General features: G+C 38.1%; 1 protein-coding gene across 12 annotated transcripts in view; it reads right to left on the reverse strand.

The window, feature by feature from the left end:
• CASK (calcium/calmodulin dependent serine protein kinase) overlaps window positions 1-23,596 on the reverse strand; it is a 184,824-nt gene that overhangs the window by 93,837 nt on the left and 67,391 nt on the right. For all 12 annotated transcript variants that reach the window (XM_077781674.2, XM_077781677.2, XM_085560260.1 and 9 more), the window contains exons 3-5: window positions 12,354-12,459; window positions 5,878-5,955; window positions 4,494-4,566 (exon numbers count right to left, since the gene is read on the reverse strand). In XM_077781674.2, coding sequence (XP_077637800.1) covers window positions 4,494-4,566; window positions 5,878-5,955; window positions 12,354-12,459 — 257 coding nt within the window. The remainder of the gene's footprint in view (window positions 1-4,493; window positions 4,567-5,877; window positions 5,956-12,353; window positions 12,460-23,596) is intronic.

A 23,596-nucleotide genomic window follows, 5' to 3' on the forward strand; every position in this document is an offset into this window, starting at 1 on the left:
GCACCAAAAAATGACATATGCCTGACTTCTATCCTATGTAATCTGCCCAAGATTACCTTTAAAGTTCTTAACTGCATCAAAGTTTTTCTCACTTCAAATAGTGGAGAAGCTTTTGTGCAGTACAGGCAATTTGAGAAACTACAAATTGAGTCCTGCATTGGTCTAGCATTTGACAGAAGAGTTCAGAGAGGAAAATGCCCCAAAACTTAGAAGCATGAGGGATGAGTGAGAGTTAGAAAAACACTACAGCAGAACACAGCTCGTGTGGAAAGCTTCTTGCATTGCTTAGACATGCTGGTGCCAAATTCAGAAGTTAGCAGGTGACATGTGAATTGTTTAATAAAAACAATAAACAATTCATTTATATTGCAGTGAACACAAAATCGTAAGGCAAACAGGCACAGCACCTGGTTTGCAAAGCAGTTTAGAGACCACAAGAGTCTGTCAAATTTTTGGTTAAATCATTCAAATGTGCTGCCAGCTCATCAATCAGAAGACATTTTGAGCTTTTTGACTGTGTCAGTAAATGACTGAAGCATATAAACTTAGTGACCAGAAAGTTTTTAAATGTTCAACTCCAGGTAGGCCAAGCAGAATAAATACAATTTTCTCAGCAAAATTGTTTATGAACATACTAACAGGTCAACAGGAAAAGGGCTGGACAAAACAAGCAAGGAGACCTTGAGATAGGAAGCAGGGGCACAGGAATGAAAATAAACAGGGGGAAAAGAGCACTGCCTGAAGAAACAGTGAGAAATAATACTGAATGTTTTGTTTCTGGAGTCCCTTGTACATTGAATGAGGAAGTGTACCTCAGAAAAAAAGGTGGCCAGGTAGGACACTTCAATTGCACCTTTGATGGTTTTGCAGGTTTTTCAGGTTTAATCACTTTTTAACAAATTAATATGTGACAAAATCCTCACCAAGAAGTTGCTACTGGATCTCAAAGATCTATTAAGCTCTAGAAAATACAGAAAAAACCACCAATTATTACTGAATATCCCCAGAAAGCATAAAATTAGTTTCAAAGTGAAAAGATTGAAAAGACTGGAAGGAAAGTAACATACAACAGATTTCTTGGTTTGGATATTCAAAGATGGAGTAAAGGGAAGATGGTATTAAAGAACAGACTCTATTTTGGTAATTTTGTAAACAGTCAAATATACAGTTAGATAAACACACACACACACATATATACTACTTTTACTCATTTTTTAGATATGTCTAAAAGCAGAAGTGTAGGAGTGTTGTATTCTACCAGCAAAATCTGAAATGCTGAGCTACAAGCAGTTCAGGCAATGAAAGACAGAAGTGGTAACTGAGCGTGCTCTCAGAATTCATATCACAGGTTAAGTTCTGTACAGTGCAAAAATCACAATGCAAATTCTATTCACAGACCAAGTCTCAGATGTATATATGACACACAGTGCAGAACATAATGCTTGGTTCTATTCCCTGGAAAAAAACCCTGGTTTTGACTCTCAGTCACAGAAATATTGAACTAAATTTTAATGACAGAGAAGGCAAAGTATGTGTATTTTTGCTTTAGCAGGTTTATCTATTTAGATGATCACATGTAGGAAACAAGCATTCATACCTATCAAGATAAAGCCATAATGAAAATTTTGGATGTCTGCGTTTTGCTGACGGGCTCACCTTGACCACAGTTGCACACCAATTTACTAATCAGTAACATATACAGGTACTCAAACTATGTGGAACAAAGTTGGAGTACTTGGAATGAGTTAAGGATAAGACCCCAGCAACTAAAGCTCTGGATGTGATTAAATTACTCTTACACCTTATATACTCTCACTCTTATAACCCTCAGTTATACTGAGTTATTTTTATAACAACATTTTTGCAACTATGGAAAATTCTACATAACAATAAAGGCTCACAAAAGGTTGCAAAACCTCTTGATGTTTTATTGATAAAAACCATTCTGTTAAAGTTATTGCAAAAATAAGTCAGTGACAAATGTACTCAAACTGCAGCAAGAGTTTTACAGGAAAAGACAAGAATCTCATTTCAGACCCACAACCTTCCCCTTTCCCTTTTGTTGTTCTCTTATATAAAGACTTCTCTGTACACAAACTGCTCTGTAATAACAGTTGGTAATGGAAAAGACTTATTTTCAATGCTGCTACTTTCAAGAGCCACCTTCTGGGTATTCCTGACACTATAGCAAGGTTATGACAGAAGAAAAGGAATTCCTGAGTCCTCTATCAGTAGGCTGGCATTAACAGGAAAAAAATGTTGTGGTAAGGGAAAAAGTTCTTGACATTCACATTTCTGATGCACAGCTGTCTTGAGTTTTCTACCTTCCTTCATCTTCTATTTTCCTTACCATATGATCCAGCTTCCAAGCACTGCAGAATCATGTGAACTGAGGGTGAAGCAAATTTGTAATTTTCACTGATTATAAAGCCTTTAAGCAATGCTGAAGAGGGTCAAATGATGTACACAGGCTCAAGAAACATCTGGTTTCACAGAGCAGTGAGAGCAGTTAGGACAACTACAGGCCATCCTGTGAAAGCTTTCATGTTTTGATTCTGGCATGGATGTGGGGCACAGGGAATTTATCCCAGGCTTGAGTCACTTGGAAAAGTCAGGTAAAGCTTCTGGCACCAGACAACAGCAAACTTTAATTTTATCTACTCTAAACTGCCTAACTTCCTAATCAGCCAGGAACTAAGGGAGCACAAAAACACCTGAAAGACACCTAAATCTTACATGGGCTATAGGGTGATTATTTTCCTGTGCAGCAAAAAATGACCAAGCAATTTACATTTCAAAATAACATTCACAGAAAGTCTAAAGGGGAGAAAAATGTAGCCTGACTGTATCAAAGCACTTTCACTTATTCAGGTAATTTCTGAAGTGGTCATTTAGTCTATTTCCTTTCAAAACAACGTCTACAGTGACATCTAGAGCCTGGATACTGCAGTTAGTTTAATGTGTCCAACTCCCAGACCTCACAGCTCTACACTGCTTTTGCCAGAACAAAACACTGTGGGTTTACACTGCTTTAGACTGATGCCTTAGATATTTTTTCCTAACCCATGTAATTTGAACAGGTTCATTTCTAAGGATAGTATTTAAAAAAAAAAAAACAACAACTCCTGTGAGTCTGAGGTTCTAAAAACTCCTGTGAGTCTGAGGTTAGGGTAAGCACTAAACCCCACTTTAACCTCAGTGAAACAGCCTCCCTGAGAGGCCATCAAAGCTAACTTGGGTTTTTTTCAAGAATATGGTCCAAATAACACAAGTGGAGCTTCCACAAAGACACAGCAACAAAGAGATGATAATTCTGAAATTCATGTGGTACCAAAACCAAATAACTCTAAGTACCTAGAACCCTCAACACAGAACAAGATGAGACATTCTACCAGCAATTAAGAGCTGATACTCAAAAATTCTAATTTTAGACTCTGCTTTAAGAAATTACTTTAAACAACAAACTTAAAAAGAAAGCCTGTTACATAATAATCTTCTCGTTTTTAAAAGGAAAGGAGCAAGAGGTTGCGAATGGTCTGCAATGTCTGGGTATAAAAGATCAAATGACTCCTCATAGAAACCACCAATTCAGTGTCTGTACTCTCTCCCCTCACAGGTCACCTGCAGGAGTTTGAAGCAGAGTTCAGAGTTTACCCTCTCTCCATCTCTCTATTTGCTAAAATCCAAGATCTCAAACTGCACCATCAGAGCTTGATAGTATTTTCCTTAATTCCTACAGTGCTTGACTCACTTTGGATGAAACCAAACTCTTGGAGAAGTGGGAATAACTACTTTAGGCAATGACATTAACAAAGAACACGCATAATCAAATTGAAGAGATAAAGCCCACTCGGGTTAAAACTCCCACCTACTTACATAAAAGTACTTTAGGATAAACTACTTGCATAAACAGTACAAAGTTTACCAGATTAAAACCAGTATGTAAATACACTGGTCTTAAACACTGCATTTATCCTCCCAAACTTATTTATGTTAAAGAAGTTTTCATAGTAATAAATGTTTACTGGACTGTCTCCAAGAAGTAGATAATATTGCTAATATTGTAGCACTTAAGCCTGTACATCTCTATGAAATCTTAGTGTGAATGAGGGCTGTCATTATGCTGTCAAATTGATGCCAATAAACTACCAATTCCAGTTTAACTTATGCAATTCATTTATATACACATTTTCCTAACCAGAAGAAAATGCAAGCAGATTCCATATGAATATTCAAAAACTAGAAATTAAACTGACTTTCAAAGCATGTTGTAATCAAATGCATGTGTAATTTGTGAATACAGACCTTCTAAATATTCTGTATTGATGGAATTAGGGTGGGCTTTAATCTTACATGACAAAATAATAGCAAAGACACACTCAGCAAATAGGGATTTCTTTTCTAGAGCTCCTCCCTTCTCTAAATCATAGAAATTGAAAATCTGTACTTTGCACTATTGTGGTGAAGAAAAAGAAAGTAATTAAGCCACTTACCTTCACATCTCTGTGAATTATATTATTATCATGACAGTAACGTAGAGCTTCCAGTATCTGTCTCATGTAATGACTGAAAAAACAAAGACATTATACATGACAAACCCACAGGAAAAATTACTATACATATTTAACAATCTAAGTATTAAGAGTCTAACTGTATAAAAACTAGTCAACCAATTTAACTTCAAATATACAGAGTTTTGTAGAATAGAGTTTAGGTTTATAGTAGTGAATAATACAATCTAAAGCTTGAGAATTATTCTGACTGAAGATGGGGAAAATTAGAAAAGAAAAATCTGTGTTTTCCAGGTTTTTGTAAAGGTTTCAAATATTCAGTAATTCTGCTTGATATGACAAGGAAGTCAAGAGCCCTCAGTTTTTTTTTTTTTTTTAAATAACAAAACACAAAGTTAAAAACTAAAGAAAAAAGCGAATATCAGTGCCAAATTTATCTGGAAAAGGACTGCACCAAGGTCTTGGCTTGCTTGGTGCACACTGGAGAGCAACTTTGCTCTCCACTGTGTCCAAAGGATGCCCTAAGAGATCACTGCCTACAGCAAGACTAACACGTGCAGCAGCACCCTGTGCTGCATCACAGCATCACTGTGGCTAAGGAAGCCAATCCTTGTCCTCCAGAGGCTCCAGCTGGTTAAAGGCAATGTTTGTCCATAGGAACATCACAATGCTGGATTAAGCTGCTCAGGGAGGCTGTGGAACCCCCCTCCTTGGAGGTATTCTACGCCCCACTGGAGAAAGCCTTGAGCAACATGACACAAATGCTGTGCTGACCCTGCCATGAGCAAGGGATTCAAATACAGACATTGAGGTCTCCTTCATCCTAGTACCTATAATGCTAAAAAATCTATAGTGTTGAGAAAAACAAACAAAGAATGCTGTGGGCTTTGAGCTCAACAATCAGGCCAATTAAGAAAGTGGATCTCATTACCCTTTTGCAATTTTATAGATTCCTTCATCTTAGATCATCTCATAAGTGAAAAGGTGTGGTGACCATAAATACAGTGATACATTAGAAAGAAAAAACCAAACCAACTCCATCTAGCAAGACCAGTAAAACCCTCACCCTGTCAGGCAAGTCACTTAATGCCATCATATGAGAGATCCATAAAGGCAAACACAGCCAATTAGGTATCAGATGTGAAATGCAGTTTTAGTCAGTAATTCATCCTAATCTGTAACTAGTAAATGGCAAAATGCTCCAAAATTCTACTTTGATTATGCTAATTATTGCAATAAACATCTAGAGTGTGGAAACAAGATTATTTATAGTACAAGTTTCAACTTTTACCTAACAGATTGTACAACACTATATTTCATTCTTTCCTATTTATCCTAAGGGATTAATTAAAATTACAATAAATACCTGGCTACAGCCTCACTGTAGACAAATCCAGCATCTGCTCTCTTCACAATTTCAAAACACAGGTCTGCTCCATCCATACTGCAGGTGAAAAGAGGCAAAAATGCTTACAACTGATAATTACAATCAATTACATAAAGATGCTTTAAAAAATCTATTTATTTCCCCTACATAAATCTTACATAAAGTACTCTAAATACAAGTACAATGCATTACTCAATTAAAACAGCATTTAATGGGTAATCTAATAGAAAATGGCTTGCCACAGGTTAACCATTTTATGTCCCTCAAGTCATGTAAGTTCTCTTAAAGCGTTACCAATACCAAACATTTACTTAATTGTTTAAACTGCTCATTGAACAAGGTGTGCAAGAAAAGTCAATGCCCTGCAAAGAGGACACTGCAATTTAACAATTAACTCCTGGTACTAGGTTAAGTGTGTTCTTATAGGCATTACAATTGCAACTCTAAAGACTGTAGTAATAAAAAATGTTACTCAATTTGAATTTTAAATGAAGACTTAAAAAATACTCTAGAAGTACAGTACAGTCTTGCCAGTTGGCACTCTCCTGTGGATAATTAAGCAGCCAAGATGAGATTTTACAGCTCAGAGATACCTGAGAACACTGACAGCCCACACATACTGTATCACCAGCTCTGAAACTTGATACCTTTTTCCTTTTCTCCCTCATCTTTCTGATCACCAAACTTCCCACAATGAGCAGCATTACACTTTGGATGCAGATATATTTACAGACCTTAGTCTGAAATTAGGCTGCCATTTCTCTAAAATGAAAACAGCCTGGTGCTGCCCTTCTTTTCCCTCTCCTGAAAGGGACCTAAGATTGGTATCTAGAAATGCACACAGCTTGATGGGGCAAGAAGAGAGTAACAAGAGTTAACAGGAACAAAAAAATCACATAACTCATGTTTAATAAGACACTTGCAAAAAAACTGAATGTAATGTGATATCTTCAGCCTTCACACCTTTTCTTTTTTACTCTCCACAAAGAATCAAGGGGGGAAAAAACCCAAAAGGCTGGATTTCCAGGGCATCTGGACAGCCAACTCTCCCAAGGCTGTTTCAGTAAACTATTCAGAATATCAGCCTCACTTCTGCTTTGTTACATATCTGCAATGCCAAATTTCTGCTTAGGGAGCCACAAGCCATGTGCAGAAGCTTCAATTCTCAAATAAATCCCAGAGGTCTCCCTCATGCAAAATACACTATCATGTGGATAGAGCACTGACAACTGTAAGAGGGACTGGTGACCAAAAGAAAAGCACATTGAAGAGTGCAAAGAACCCCATATTGCCAAACCATGTCTGTTCTTCACTGCATCAATATCCCTCTGTAGATTTTTTTACCCAGCAGTTTTTCTGTCTTGCACAACTCCTCACACCAGGTCTACATACAGGGCTAAATATCACCCAGAGGATATCACAGAGTCCATACAGCAGCCATGGGGCAGGGTCACTGAGAGCAGTGTAAACCTGGAATTAATTCACTGGTTCATGGGAAAAAATCCCTCCTGACAACCTCTCAACCCTTTCTCAAATGTAGAATATACAAAATGTATGATCAATTACCAAAAATAAGGAGATGTCATTCTCATGAAGAAGCAGAACCCTTTAGAAGACTAATTATCTGTACTTTATAACAAGTCAGTGAAATTAAGGATCCAGAAGCACTCAAGCTTTTTAGCAGCACCAATATTTCCTGAGACATGGAGGGAGGAGTGTAATATTTCTACATTAACTTTTCTATTACACAAGGTGTTTATAATCAGCATGGTCTTTAACATGTATTTCTACCTCCCACTTACAGATTCCAGCATTTTTAATTGAAATTTTGTACCACTAAGTGCCAGTTTGAATTTCTTCTTGGCACATAAGTTTTACTCCATTAAGATGAACTCTGTTGGCCTCCCAAGCACAAATATGAGTCAGGTGTACTTCAATCTCGGACTTCAACTGACCATTTTTTCAAGACAAAACCCTTTTTTTAAAAAGAAGATTATGATTAATGTATTAAAAGGGCTTTTATCACTCCATGTGACACAATATATTCAAAACATAATATTAAATTTTACCTAAAAATCATGAGACTTTTGTCTAGCTGAGGCTGAAAAAAAGCCAGAGTCAACCTAAGGTATAAGAAATCTAAGAAAATTCAGTTAACCAACAGAGTAAAAACTCAGAGTAGCTCAACCACAAGATGACTTTGCAGAAATTGAAAGACTTGTATGGTACAAGAGCAAAGAAGTTTTGAAATACTCATGGGATGAAAGTTCAAGAAGTCTCAAGGGTTTGCAACTATCAGCAAAAGCATGTGAAAACCACAAAAATAGAAAAAAAACAGATAAGTTAAAATCCACTGAAGTAAAGATACAAATATATTAATGCTAAGGACATAAGTGGATGACACACAAAAATTTGGGAAAAATCAGAACTCAGTTGTAGCCTGAGAGAATTACCTGACACCAGCAGAGGGAGCTCGTGGAAGGGACATGAACTGACTGGGACTGATGTGTTTTAAATGTAAATAAATAATTATACACAATAAGTAAATATATGTATATCTATAGATCTGCTCTGACACCAGCAGTGACTAAAGAACAGACAACATACTACATAAGAAATCTGTGTTTTCATATTGGGGTATGATAGCTTTGAATTTGCAGACCTAATAGGATGTGGTCTACAATTTAATTTATTGATGAAGAATGAGAAAGCTTTAGAAGCACTGCTTCACTCAGGGAACTGAATTATTAGTTAATAGAAGTAAGATAAAAGAATTCAGAGTTGACAGACTGCTCTTACTGAGTTTTGTACCATGTATGTTTAAGGCATGTGCACAATGGCATTTTCGCCCTCACCCGAACAGTTTTCCTAGACTTCTTCACTTACCTCAAATAAGCCAACTGCAACCCTATTAACTATTGCTTTTATGAATTTGTGATTTTAAACCTGAAGCATTTTTACATGTTAGCTACATTAAATGGCAAAGCTATATGTATACATCTAGATATTTATATATATATTCCTAACTGCTAAATCTTAACAGATCAGTTCTTCTAATGTCCCAAGATATAAATCTCTCTTAGAATGCTCCAAGAAAAACAAACCCCTCTAAGTATAGTGAGACAATATTCTGCAAATTACCAAATAGCAAGGTTTTTGGATAGCACTCACTGCTCCTGTATCTGAGCTCTTCAGCGTGGAAGTACTCTCAGTCCATACGTACAGAGGATAAACTACAAATAATGTACTCATAAGTCTAAAATCTAGTTTTCAGACCCTTCAAAATGAATATTTACTTTCTTTTAGAAATATTGCAAGTAGCTCTGACCCTTCTCAAAGTATTCTCACTGATAAAAATCAATGATCATTAGGAAAAAAAAAAGTAATAGAATATTAAGTGACACTTGTATACCACAGAGAAAAGAGTATTCTAAATAAAACCAGGAGGCTTATTATAGGGGACCTCATCAGTCTCTACAAATGCCTGAAAGAGGTTGTAGCCAGGTCAGGGTTGGCTTTTTCTCTCAGGTAACAAAAGCAATCACAAAAGGCAAAATGGCCTCAATTTGTGCTAGGGGAGGTTTACATTGGGTAGCAGTAAAAATCTCTTCACTGAGAGGGTTGTCAAGCATGAGAACAGGATGCCCAGGTTAATGGTGTAGTCACCATCCCTGGTGTTATTTAAAAGATGTGTAGATGGGGAGTTCAGGGATGTGGTTTAGTGTGGACTAGGCACTGCTGGGTTAATGCTTGGACTTGATCATCTTAAGAGGTCTTTTCCAACCTAAATGACCCCATGATTCTACACAGCTGCCAGCAAATAACACCAAAAATGGGAAAGAAAATTGCAACTCTATAATAGAGTAGAAGTGGCCTTTCCCAGACATAAGGTGTCTCCAGAATCTCCAAGGGATCATTTCCTTCAGAGTAGAGTCCCTCTAGGGGGACAGCTGGGATGTGTGTGAGGGAAATAATTTTGCACAGGTAGATTCTCTCTCATTTGTAATGCAGTAACACATAAATATTTTAAAAATAATATTTTCACCTTAGCAATAAGGCCTTCTGGGATAGGGTCTGCTTCTTACCCTAAACATGCACTTTATTTATTATGGCCACCTGCTTCAGTGCAATTTATCACAGCATCACCATGCAGCCTACTGGTAATAATCTGAGATATGGGCCATTCTAAAGAGTGCTTGAGCTTGTGTATGAATAAGGGGTTCAAAACAGAGCTCATTTTTTGGTGTTAAATGTTATTGCTACTGTGCATCTTCATTGGTGCTTCTATGAATCGCAGTTTGATTTTTAAAATGTTTATTTTCACAAAAGCTTTCCAAACTGGGCACAAATTGTACATTTTCCTGAGTGGTTCAATCAGCTGTTCCCAGGTACATGGTACATTTGCTTGTTTCATTTGTACTTCTCCTGTATCAGTAGGTTTGGCAAGATATTCAAGGTCATCCTAGCAGCTGCCCCAGCAAGCTCACAGCCTATGAAACAGCAGTGAAAAAAATGTATCATTTATGTTCAAGTGATGGCACCAAGGCTTAGGTTTGGTTATTCCACACATTTTATGTGCTAGGCCTGCCTTAGTTTTCAAGCAAAGCACCTGTGAGCCCATAAATCACTCATCACAGCAGGGTTTAGGTCTGCAGATCTGTGTTGTCCCCTCTTCAGTCCCTTCAGAGTAACTAGACTCTAATAAAATATATTTTATTACTGTAGATAGCAATTTGCTGCAAATCAGTTGAGCTGGTTACAGTAACAGCATAATGAACAGAAAGCAGCATGGAGGAAAATTAATTACCTCCAGAGATGTACAGAGATGCTTTTCTGCTAACTCCAAGTTTGTTTTTCTGGTCACAGTTACAGAGTGTGCCCCTAGCTGCTCAGACTCGGACAATGCAGTCTCACTCCACACAAACACCAGTCTGCTGCTGAATCCCTTACCAAAGCATCCCCTCCAGCACAGCACCACGTCCTGCCACAGCCCTTCCCCTCCCTCCCACAGCTCGAGCACAGGTGTTCCTATAGTCTTGTTTTCCATCACTGCTACAAAAGACTGATGACTCTTGTGTACAAAGGAGACAAGGACATACATATGATAAACAATCATCATTCCTCAAATAATTTAGCTTTGTAATTCCTTCTTTCATGTGGCCTGAAGTCAGGTGCAGTATTTGTGTAGTAATTCTAATTGTTCAGACTTGCTTTTTGTGTGTACAAACATAAATTATAATAGGATTGTCATTAAAAAATAATTACTGCTTTTGTCTCCTATTTCTGAGTTATCAGCATGTTAAAAATAGAAGCAACCCCTTTTTTTTCCCATTTCAAAATCTTGTTAATTATCTGAGTATGACTACCCAAGGTGTACATAATTATTTCATAATAGGGTAATTAAAGTCCCATGGTCAATGCTTTGGGATTTTCAAAATAAAATGCAAAGTCAGTATTGAATAAAAATGTACAGAGAGGAAAGCATAGAACAATTACTTCACAAAATTGTAAGTTTTTGAATTCATCTAAAAACCGCCCAATTTTCTGCTTTACCTAATGTTTTTGTTGTGGCTTTTCTACTACCTCAGTGGTAAAACATGTGAGAATTATTTTTTATGTGGACATCTCAAATCAAATTCTTGGCTCTAGTGGGCAAGTCAGTTTTACCTAACAAACCTCTGTGATGTGGTTACTCCAACATCAGCAGCTCAAATCCACCAGAAAACATAACGGAGGAAGATCAGAGAAATTTAGGAGGTAAAAATATATATGCCCAAACTGACTAGGAATGAATATATAGGGAGCACAAAAAGAAGAGCTGGTAGGCAGAGAGAAAGAAGATCCAATACAGAACATGCACAAAAGACCATTTCACATGTCTGGCTGTATCCCTCCCATTTAGATAAACCTAACTCAGGAAGGTTTCCTCAAAGAAAATAATGTGGTCATTTTGGGGCTGTCTCCCTTCTTCATTTCTTGATGTTGAATAAAAATACCTGTCCATTGCTGAAAAGTCACATTTTCCTACCTCTTACAACTAAACTCTTACATTCAACCTTCCAAAACAGATCTTGTAGAAAAAAAAACAAACCCTTTTCATATATTGTGAACAAGTATATTGATTTATAAGAACACTTAAAAACAGCAATAACTTTACTTCCTTATCTAATAATAGAAAAGCAGTGCTAAAGAAGGAACAGTGTGAAAAAAAAGAAATAAAATTTCACATCTGGAACAAAATACCCTCAGTTACCCAAAGATGATGTCTATCAGCAGATTTTCAACTTTTCTTACCCTGCAGCCATCAAAAAAGATCATGCCTTTCTTTAGAAAGCCCTGGTGTTCAGACTCAAGCCCTCTGAGCTACAAAACCTACAGCAATGAGCAGACATACTTTTAGGATTTTATTTAGCAAATGACAACATGGAAAGGTAAAATCAAGGCAAGAAACTTACAACTCAAAGACCATATAAAGCATTCCATCTGAGCTGTATGTCTCCAACAGTTCAACAATGTGAGGATGCTTCAGCATGTGACAAATACTGGCTTCTCTCTTCAGATCTGTGGAAGACAAGAAGGTAGTTCCAGGTTAGCTATGTATTCAAGCTGTTTAGAACACTATGTTTGGAAATATGTACACATTTGAAATTTCTAAAAAATCAATTCATCTTTAAAAAGAACTCTGACAAGATGATATTTAATTATGCTTAATTCAAATACTCACATATGTCTCAAAATTTAACATATTCTTGAATTCACATATTAATAGAAGATCTCCTTGGTCATAATCTGAAGAACTCTACAGAAGTAAGTTCCTTGAATGTACAGGTGCAGACTACACTGAGATTTTAATCCTAAATATTTAACAACACTGCAGAATCACCTCCAAATGCAGAAGACAGACTTACACCACACTGCAGAACTAGTAAGAACTGGAGGTCTCTACTCTAAAGCCTCTGCTCAAAGCAAGGTGAAGCAGAGCAGATGGTGCAGGGCCACACTCAGCTGAGCTCTGAACATGTCCAGGTGTGGTAACTCTACAACCTGCCCCAGAAAACCTACACCGGTACCTGATCATCCTCAGAAGTAAAGAAGTATTTTTCTTACGGTTAAATTTCTTGCAGTTTATTTCTTCAATAGCATTTATTTTAAAATCACATAATATTAAATGATAATGGAAATTTTCATCAGCGTATGTTAGTTTGTGTCTCTGCTCTAGAAAAGAGTGAATAAAGTAGGAAAAGTTGCAGTTAAAAGAAGAGCAGAAACCACTCTGAAATCTCTCAAATCTTGAAAGATTTTGTTTTAAACAACACACTTACTTTTTCTGATCACAAATCAATACTTCTGCAGATAAAGAAATGCAAAAAACCAAACCACTCTGAATTAATTTTATTTCTTCTTTGTTGAAACAATTTGGTATTTCTGTTATTTAATAATCCTTAAACTTTTTTTAAGTTGTCTACTTACATTCTAGAAAGTATAGCAAAATCTTGAATGAATAGCTTTGATGATAATCTGATAAGTGAGGAAAATATCAGTATGAATTCTGAAGCACACATTTTACTTTCCTATTCTCTTTCCATACAATTGGTCATTGCTCAAGAATGACATACACATGCATTTATAGAGAAATAAAAACATGATTTCTTGGTTTGAGAACAATCACTATATAACTGGGCTACACTAGTAAGAAATTTACAATGCACTATTTTCACAGGTGCCCTCTTACATTCTTAACATGAATCAATTATACTGAAAAATGCAAGCAGCAAGATAAACATTCCTTTATATGAAGCATGTAACAGGTAACTCAGATTTATGCCAGACTCTGGATCTTTCAGCCATCTATACATTCAAATAAAAAGCTGAGAGTTTGGAAATGACTACATTTCAATCAAAAAAAAATATTAAGATCCCGAAGTGCAGATTTTGCTACCAGAACTTTCATATTACACCTGCATTATGTGTCCCCTCCCTCACAACCTTGCAAATACAATCTAAAAGCAAAATGACAGAGCAATCCTTTAGAAACCATAATGTAATGGCATCAATCAAAAAAAAATATTAAGATCCCGAAGTGCAGATTTTGCTACCAGAACTTTCATATTACACCTGCATTATGTGTCCCCTCCCTCACAACCTTGCAAATACAATCTAAAAGCAAAATGACAGAGCAATCCTTTAGAAACCATAATGTAATGGCATCTTAGGAGGTGCCAGCAGAACAGCGAACAGAAGAATCATTCAGTGATACAGAAGAAATGTTGATAAAGAAATTAATGTAAAATTTGGCCTTTATTTTTCCATCTATTTATTTAGGTGAAATTCTACAACCTAAGGAAACAGCAGTATGTCTTTCACTATGGAAAATACTCACATTATCAGTTTTTCATCACCTTAATGCAGAATAACTACTGAAGCCACACTGTAACCTTCCCTTCCATCACAATAGGCAATGATTTGACACTAAATGGCTCCCACCCCTTTCCTAGGCAGAGAGGTTCACCCAAGTACACATCCAGTCCTTTCTAAACAGGATCAGATATGAGCACATTGAGACCAGTGTAAGAGAATGAAAAACTGTGATTCTGGGAATGACTATGATCTTCAGAAAACAGGCTGCTTTTATTTTGTCTCTTACTTTATAACAACTTTAATGCTACCACACTTTGCTGTGGATCCAATACCTATTTCAGATAGAAAGCCAAGTGAAAATACCCAACATGAAATTGCAGGAAAGTTCTGCTTTATATACAGGCAAAGACTGTGTTCAAAATAGTTTATTTTGGCTGCTCCCTTTATTAATATTTTGTGGGCTTTATTTGAAAGGAATTAGAACTGAAAGGAAGAAAGTATATGCTGCCATTTCCCTCATTCCTCTGTGTAATATTGGATGAGTGCAGCAATTGCTCAGACTGAGCACCAGCACATGAGGAAGGAGAAACAAAGTGGAAAATAAAATCTCCAAACAGGAAAACAAATGAATAGAAGTTACAGAACAAGGGTTTTTATGACTAAGGGGTCTTGGGGCTAAGAGCAGAACAAAGTCCTATTTTAAACACAGCAGGGACTTGTTCAACAGTAGGGCTATTAAGAAAAAGAAAACGAGGTATAAAGAGACAGACAAGCACATACCACACTGATTCAACAAAGCCACAGGGCAGGAAAGAGATGATGGATTCTGAAGTACATTTGGGCTGTGACCCAAAGGTCAAAATAAGTCATGTTTAAGACCAGTAAAAAGGAAAGGGGAGGAGGAGAAAAGGCAGAGATGACACATTTCATTGTTATCACTCAAAAAAAAGAGACATCAGCATTCACTCATTTATCAAATGCTTTTTCTAGACTGAATTAAAATTTTACCTCTGCAGGTCAAAGAGGTAAATAAAGTCCCAAGTACCCACAGACATGTTCTGAATCCAACACAAACTTCGCTTACACAAGGTGATTGAGGATATCCCAAGAAAAATCCTGTTACTATCTTGTGAGCCACAATATTATCTGTGGCATCATTCTGAATACCACATTGTATTAACTATTTGCTACCTCCTGTTAAGTCTTCTAAACCTCTGCTGAGTATTTGAGCCATGTTGTGTAGTAATAAAGGTCCCAGACACACATCCCATATTCAAATTAGCCTTTCATATTCCAGATATCTACAGAAGATTCAAGACAACTCCAGAATCTGCCAATGGAGCAAGTTGGCTTTAAAAGCAGCAAGAGGTGATGTGTCATTTAGCAGTGGTCATGTATCCCATATTTACAGCAGTCTCCTCCACTAGTAAACAAAATTTAGTTGAAAGAACATACCCTGCATGTCTTGGAATCTAAACCAAACTGTCATCTTTTACTGGCTGGACTATTTAACTTAATTTGAATCCTTTCTGAACCCTTCATCTATTCATTTTTCTCTTGTTCTTGACATGGCTGAAGAAATTACTTTCTGGTTCATTCTTTAAGCCTTCCCTGTCAGCACTTTTTTCAAATTTAGACATAATTGACAACAGTGATAATAAATAGAACTGCAAGTTTTAAAAGCACAAGTTTTAGAAGTTTCTCTGCCAGCTACATGAAAGGTATTGTCACACAACCAGGAACAGGGAAAGAGATCTGGTGTTCCATTTAACTAGTTCAGCACACAGGCTCATACTTTACATCATAATTTAAAAAGCGTTTACAAGCTATCCTTTTACACAACTGTTACCAATAAATGTTCCAGAATTTCAGTCTGTTTACAAAACTTGGAGGTTTTTTTAGCAGCTGGAGATATATTAAAGTTTCCATATTAGACCTGGCTATTTATTTAGAGAGGCACTAAAGTTGTTTAAACAGCAGGAAAGTTCAGACTTCAGTAACAAAGAAGAAAAGCTCAAAGATGGAAAAGGAATTCCCAACCATAATCACCACACAGAGAAAATGTAGCCTCATGTGTGGATAGCAGCACTGAAATTGAATTGCTGAAAGCACTAAAAAAGATAACTGCTCTATGTAATTGCACAGAAAAATATATCAGTCTTTGATTAAAAACATAAAACATGAGTATCACTTAAAATTCCCATTGGAATTAACAACCTAATATCCTACACATCTCTGACAATTCTGACAAACACCTAATTTCCTTTCAAAATTTGATACCCAAGGTTTTAAAACATTCAAATATACTGAACATTTTCAAAGTTTGTTCATGGAAGAATTAGATTATCTCTAACAGCCTACATAACAGCACCATTTCATTATTTTAAAAGTGATGTGCACAGACTGCAGCAGCCCCATCTTTCTTTGGGATAGACAGCTCCAAGTTTCTTAGCAAGATGGGAGACACATGTAATTTTTATGTATATATAATTCATTTTTATACATACACCATTCTGATTTTCCAGATTTAGTCCTTTAAAGGATTAGTTTTCCAGCCACAGATTGGGTGTGACAGTATTCTGAAGTATCTTCAACAGTAAGCTTCTTGCTTAAAATACTTCTATATATTTTGTACAGCAAGATATGATTGTTTATAACTTAAATAGATGTGGTAGTACTAAGTTTTAAAGGGAAATCAATATGTTTTGTTTACTTGATTATGTCATTCTTACCAACCATCCTCTGGTGAGCATCATGGAGAAGCTCCTTATCACCCAAATGGAATTCTTCCAGAAACAGCTAAACTGAACTGTGTGTCTTGAAATGTGCCTGATGCACCACCTGAAGCATGGACACGGGAGACACTGAGATCTCAGCCCCAGCTGTTTCACCCCCTTTTGTCCTGTGGATTACGAGCCTTTGCTAGATGTTAAATTCCCACTCAGGCTCCTGATCAGCCAGGCAGGGGTAGAAAATACAAGTAACAAGAACAAAAAAACTAACAGGGTGAAATAAACACAGAGAGATTGTTTATCAGCTACTATTTTCAGCCAAACAACCTTGAAAAAATTAATTTATTTTTTTTCAAGTAAAACATGTGCTTATTGATTTGGGTAGAGGGAATCAAGAAGATAAACATGAGACCAAGAAATTTCCTCCCCCTTTCATGGGCTTACCTCCACTCCCTCACTTCACCCCCTCCAGCCCCAGCTGTGAGGGGTGCAGGGGTGAGGGCCATGCTCAGGACACTGCAGGCTCCTCTCTGCTGCCCCAGCAAGGGTCCTCCATCTGCTCTGCCATTGTCAATCTCCTCATCCCCTGACCTTGTGTCATGGTTTGACACTGGCACAATGCCAGTGTCCCCATGAAAATGCAATCTCTCAATTGAATGCTGTGAAATGCGATCAAGAACAGTGCAAAGCAGGCCCAAGCTTAATAACAGGAAAACAACTTTATTATGCTACTACTACTATACTATTTTAAAAGGAAAAATAAAGAAAAAACACATGCAAAATTCAAAATGAAAACCTTCTAAGCATTCCTCCTCCCACCACCCAACTCCAACAAACCACAGCGAGACACAATCTGGACCCCAATCAGGTTTCCACCCTCCAGACAATCGATACTCAGTCCATCGAGGGAGAGAGGAGCCCCTCCTGTGCCACAGACCCCCCAAGAAAACACAGCTGCCACATCCTGTGTTTCCATGTCACACATGGCACCGCCCGGAGAAAAAGTTTGCCATGGTGACACTCTCCTTTACATGCAAAGTGCTCTCACCACCAATGCATGGATGAACAGACTGCTTTTAGGATTTTTCCTTTCAAGGATGCCCTGCCAAGAGGGGAAAAAACAACAGTTCAGTTTTTCATTTTTTGGGACCACAGTCCCCCCTATTTCCCCTTGGGGCCAAGGGTCCAAGAACAGAGATCTTTGAAAACAGGGGGCACCACCACAAACCTCCCTAACTTTTCTCTGTTCACACCACTTCTGTCTTTTCCCAGCTGAAGCAGGTCTCTTGGCTCACTGGCATCCTCCTAAAATACAGTCTCTCTTGGAGGAGAAGATTGGTTCAGTTTGTGGCTACCAAGAAAAAGTCCAGCCAAACGCCACTCCATCATCTCCTCCCACCTAGAATTCCTCCTTCCAACATCCCAGGGTCCAAGCTGTCTCTCCTCCTCTCTTTCAAACCCAGGAGGAGTGAAATTTCACAAAGCTTTCATTTCTCAGGAAGGGTTAAAAGTCCCGACTCCCAAGGATGGCTCTGGGCCCAGGCTCCAGCTCCCACAGGCAGCCGGGCACCTTGCGACCCCCTCGCTCTTCTCCTTCCCATGGTGAACTGCTGATAAAAACTGCTGCTGTCTCTTTCTCTCTCTCTACTCTGGGGGAGGGAACAGAGACATCCCAGATTTTCTCCACCCTTCCATCTGCAGGGGGTTCCAGTCCCTCCACCCTTGGGCCCACCTCAGTCAGGCCATGACCCTTCCCCTCCCCACCCAGCCACAGCCGGGCAGGGGAGAGGCTGCACTGCACCCTGACCAGAACCAAAGAGAGCGAGTTCCCCTGGGAATTCTGCTTTTAACCCCTCTGTGTTCTCAGAGGCGTGTCCACTTCAGTTGGTCAATATCCAAATTGACCTCTTCCTTCCAGAAAAATTCTTTTTCCGTGTCAAACCACGACACCTTGCTGTGCCTTCTTCTTGTTCCACACTCCCCACACCTTGCTCCAGTGGTTGCTACCCCTCCTGAAATGTATCTTCACAGAAGCACCACACACGAGGCTGATGGGCTCAGCTTTGGCCCATTGGAGCTGTCTGGGAACCCACAGCCCCGAGCCTCTTCCCACAAAGGCTGTCCCTGCACCCTCCCTTTATCAAAAACTTGCCACTTGCATTTAATCCAGACCGAATTCCCTCTCTGCTGTAGACACTACACACCTCTGCCTCAAGTCATCCTGTAACAGCCCCATGGAAATCCTGCACAACACCAAATTCCAGTTTAACCAATCACACCGTACCTGAGGTCACACTTCCAAAACCAGCTGAACTTCCAGGGAAATACTGACTTAAAAAATTTCCCTATCTTCTCTCTTTGCCCATTCTTGCTGCTCTGTGAAAATTACTTCTAGGCTCTATTATTCTAATAATACATCAGGGAAGTCATAAAAGCTCTCAGCGCAGCCAACACACCGCAACAGGAATGAGCAGCTGGAGGTGGGAACATCCTGTATTGCCATTGGCAGCAAACCTCCTATACTGCAGAACCACAGCAACGTTTCAGCCCTAAAGATTTCTTCTTTTCACGTATTTTCTTTTATTCCACGAGAGAGTATTCCCCTTTCCTTTAATTAAAACAGCACTTCCTGTCTTCCTGGGATATGTGAGCATCATCACACAGATACACCCGACCAGTTAATGACTCGCTGCCTCAACAAGCACTAAAAGCTTTTCCAGCCTCTCCTCCCACACACCTTGGGGTGGCTGAGGCTCCGGGGCAGCCAAGCTGATTTAACTGCTGGCTGTTTCCCCCTTCATCCCACACACATTCCTGCCCTCTGTTCCAGCAGCCTGCAGCTTGTCACACCACACACCAAAATCATTTCAGTGCTAACTCAGTTAAGAAAAATACAAATTTATTTTTGTCTCCACTGGCTCACTGTTTTACAGTTTTAGCATGGGAAGTGGCTCATGAGGAATCTCAACTACAGAACTCGACTTAAAAGAAAGAGAAGGAATATGGAAGGAGAAAGAAAGGGTGGGGAAAGCAGCCTTTAAAGCTGTTTAGGATGTTACAAAACGCAAGTAACACCTCTCCCTGAAAGTGTTTCCACTGTCACCAAATCCTTATTGCATAATCCATCCGTACTTTAGCAAACCAGCTCAAGACATGCACCAAAAAGAAACAAATGCATGTGGCTGTGAGTGGCCCTTGATAAAAGCACCAAGGGAATCAACAAGCACAGTGGCAATGTGAGAGAATCCACCTCCCATCAGTATCTTTTGTTCTAATGCTACTGTAGTGTTTGCAAACAAAATGTTGGCATGAAGGAAGAACAATAAAATGCAGTTACAGCTAATCTTTCCCTTTCTGAGACTTGAATGAAGAAACCTATAGATATCTTAATTTTGTGGAATTAGACTTTGTAGATGTTTGCTAAATTCTGAGTAACTTTCACTAGCTACTCTATTCTTTCTCATTGCTTGGACATAAATAAAAACCCGTTAATGACTTTTTAGCTGGAGCTGGGTGTCTTGGGAGACTTAAAGATAATTTTCCTTCCTCAATTTATACTCTTGTCAGCCATGATGAACACAAAACTGGGTGTGAAAAAAAATCCCACTTCTCTCTCAACTTCTGATACATCCACCAGACTTGTCCAGAATCAAGTATCTGACAGACAGTATAAGTTGGTTTGTACAATTGTGTCCATGAAAACAACTCTAGTTCCTTTTATTCACTTCCTTGTTTTTACTGACATGAAAATAAGCAATGCTTCATAAATAAGATGATGTATTTTAGGAAATTAATCCACTTGAACTAATAAGAATGTTTAAAGAAATGTTTTAAAAGAATGTTTTAAGAATTCCCAAAAGAGTATTTAACAGCTGCCTACTGCATATAATCTAAGCCCATTTCATTTAATTAAATGGTAATTCTTAACAACTTTTTACAAAGCACCCACTACATTGAAAAAATATCTAGCATTTTCAAGGAAGAACAAAGATTAGATATCTCTCATCTAAGACTTTCCACATTCTATGTCCTCTTAGTAAATATTCAACAGCAGGTTCAGAGGTAGGGGGGAAAGAGGAAAAGTGGAATAAGCAGTAAGAATATGAAAGCAATACTTTCTGGACTATCATTGCTTTTTAATTAATTATATGCACAATCTCTCTTTTCTCTATGGCAAAGCAGTTTCTGAAGTGCTTCACAAACTCAAGTAAGACTATAATAATCAGAAGCAGGGTTACGAACTCTATAAATTAATTCAGAAAGGAGTAAGGAGGGTTCTATCTGTCACAAGGTTGACCTTCCAAACAGAAATGGAATTGTTGCTGAAAGCATTTTGCAATCTGTGCTGTAAAATCTGAAACACTTCTAATGTTGCACTGTTTTCAATAATTAATGAAAGGAAATTGAAAATAGTCATTGACTCTCAAGTTGTGATCAATGAAGTTATGAAAGCGCGTTCACTACTGATATCCACATTTATTAAATCCCACATTCCCACCTGTTTCTCAGCACTGTTTAACAGCCTGAAACCAAACACCTTCCCAAGTACTATAGACCACAGGTTTTTACACTGCAAGCCACAATTTTAAACACTTTGGGATACAATGAGTTCCTTAAAAGAATGAAGTGCAGCAGCAGATCTGTCAGGAGTATGCAGTGAAATTTCTTTAAAAAAACAAAAATAAAACAGAGAAACAACTGGCCATAAGGTGGGGTATTTGATAAAAGAATTCTGCATGCTGGCTAGAGCACTGAACTGGCAAAATTCTCACCGCTATGGTCACAGTGGACTTTACTGAAATAATTGCAAGGCTGTAATTTCATAAAGTTACACTGATTGTGCTTTCTTGTACTGAAAACTAGCACTTAAAAGTAACAGCCCCATTAAATGCAGCAATTGTTCCCTCTTTTGTCAAAAAGAGAATGTCCCTCCTGCACCATCTTTCTCTTCATGCTGGTGCAATGCTTGTTCAACTGCACTATTAACACAATCAAGGAATGATACACCTTAACTGCAAACAATCCTTTTCCCTCTCCCCTTGGTGGAAGTTCCCTGGTGGAGCTCTTTTCCCACCACACTGGTTCTGGCTAGTCCTGAGAACCTGCACAAACATCTCTGAGCACAACAGCATTGATAGCCTGGCAATAGAAACAAATGACCAGATTACAGCAGCAAAAACTATTTGAGAGTATGCAAATCTCAACAGTTTGTATATTGCTGTCCTCCTAACAAGTAAAGAAACCAGAAAAGCAGATTTCACAATATCATCAGGAAACGCTAACTTGCCTTAGTTTTATGTTTTCACATGTTTAACTACACCTCAAATTAAATTGAGACATGAACTTTAAGTCAGGTGATAGCTCTTTTCTCCATCTGTAGTGTCCTGTTTGTGCAGCTCCAGGTGGACACGTGTCCCTGTGGATTTCTCACTAGGTGGCAACGCAGCTCTGGCTTTGATCCGCGTGGAGCCAGTGGCTGAGCACATGGAGCCTGCATGGATTCAGCCACAGAGAGCTTTGTGTTCAGCCAGCCCCGCATCCCTTCATCCAAATAAGGACGAGTACAGTTCAGGCCTAAGAGCAGAGGAACGATGACACTCAAAAATATTTAAGGTACATCCAGTGCTAAGCACCTTTTTATCCAGGTTTCCATGCAAGACCAGTTTCTGTTCCGCTTCCAACCAGAGCTGATGGCCACACACCAGTATCCTACTGCACTGCACACACCGAGAGATGTGTAACACAATTAGAATACATTTAGTTTGCTCTCATAAACCAGAAATTCATCATTTAATCTACAAACTATAACATAGTGTGTGTTTATTGCTATGAAGTTTAACAAAAAGCTTTAGAAAGCTAAAACCTGTTCATTTTAAATCACTGGAATGTCTCATTTTTTAAAGATTAATCACCCAGAGTGGAGTTCTTTGTTTCATTTTTTTGTATATTTGTTTGTGGAGGGTTCTTTTTGCTGCAGGTGTGTGTGTCTATGGATGTGTGGGTGTACAGGGTTTCTCTCCAGCTTTTGACCATGGCAGCACAGGCAATGTATTATCTCAGAATGTGCTAAAAGCATTATTACCAATGTTATGCTTAGATTGGCTCAACATTTTTGTGCCAAACGTTGATATTTTTTGGCCAGAATTCACTTAGGTTGAACAGGTTAACTAAAGGCTATAGACACTGTGGTCCTTTAAGTGAGTTTTTAGTACTCATGTACTAAAATGCAATGATATTAAATTATGTAAGTGCCCTCAGAGGCACTGGAACATTATCAAGAAGAGAATGTTAGCTGATCTTGAAAAATTAAGTGATTTCTCTTGCTGATCATTATAACATTTGGAGGTTTTTGGATTTTCTTTGTTTGAAATGTCCTTCTGTGACTTAGCCTTTACCTAAATGTAATGACAGGCAAATTTACTTTTTGATATTAAGAAAGAATCTCAGTTCTACAGGAAAAACTCTGGTATTTTGAAGATACAAAGGAAATCTCTTCATAACATATTCAGCTAGTCTAGACAAACTGTCTGCAATTCCTACTTAAGGAAGGGTTAAATAATCCATTACACTGGTTCTGCTGCTGAACACTAACAGTCAGGAACAGCCCA

The sequence above is a fragment of the Lonchura striata genome, chromosome 1 (genome assembly GCF_050655825.1).
Source record: "Lonchura striata isolate lonStrDom1 chromosome 1, ASM5065582v1, whole genome shotgun sequence".
Taxonomy (NCBI): Eukaryota; Metazoa; Chordata; class Aves; order Passeriformes; family Estrildidae; genus Lonchura; species Lonchura striata.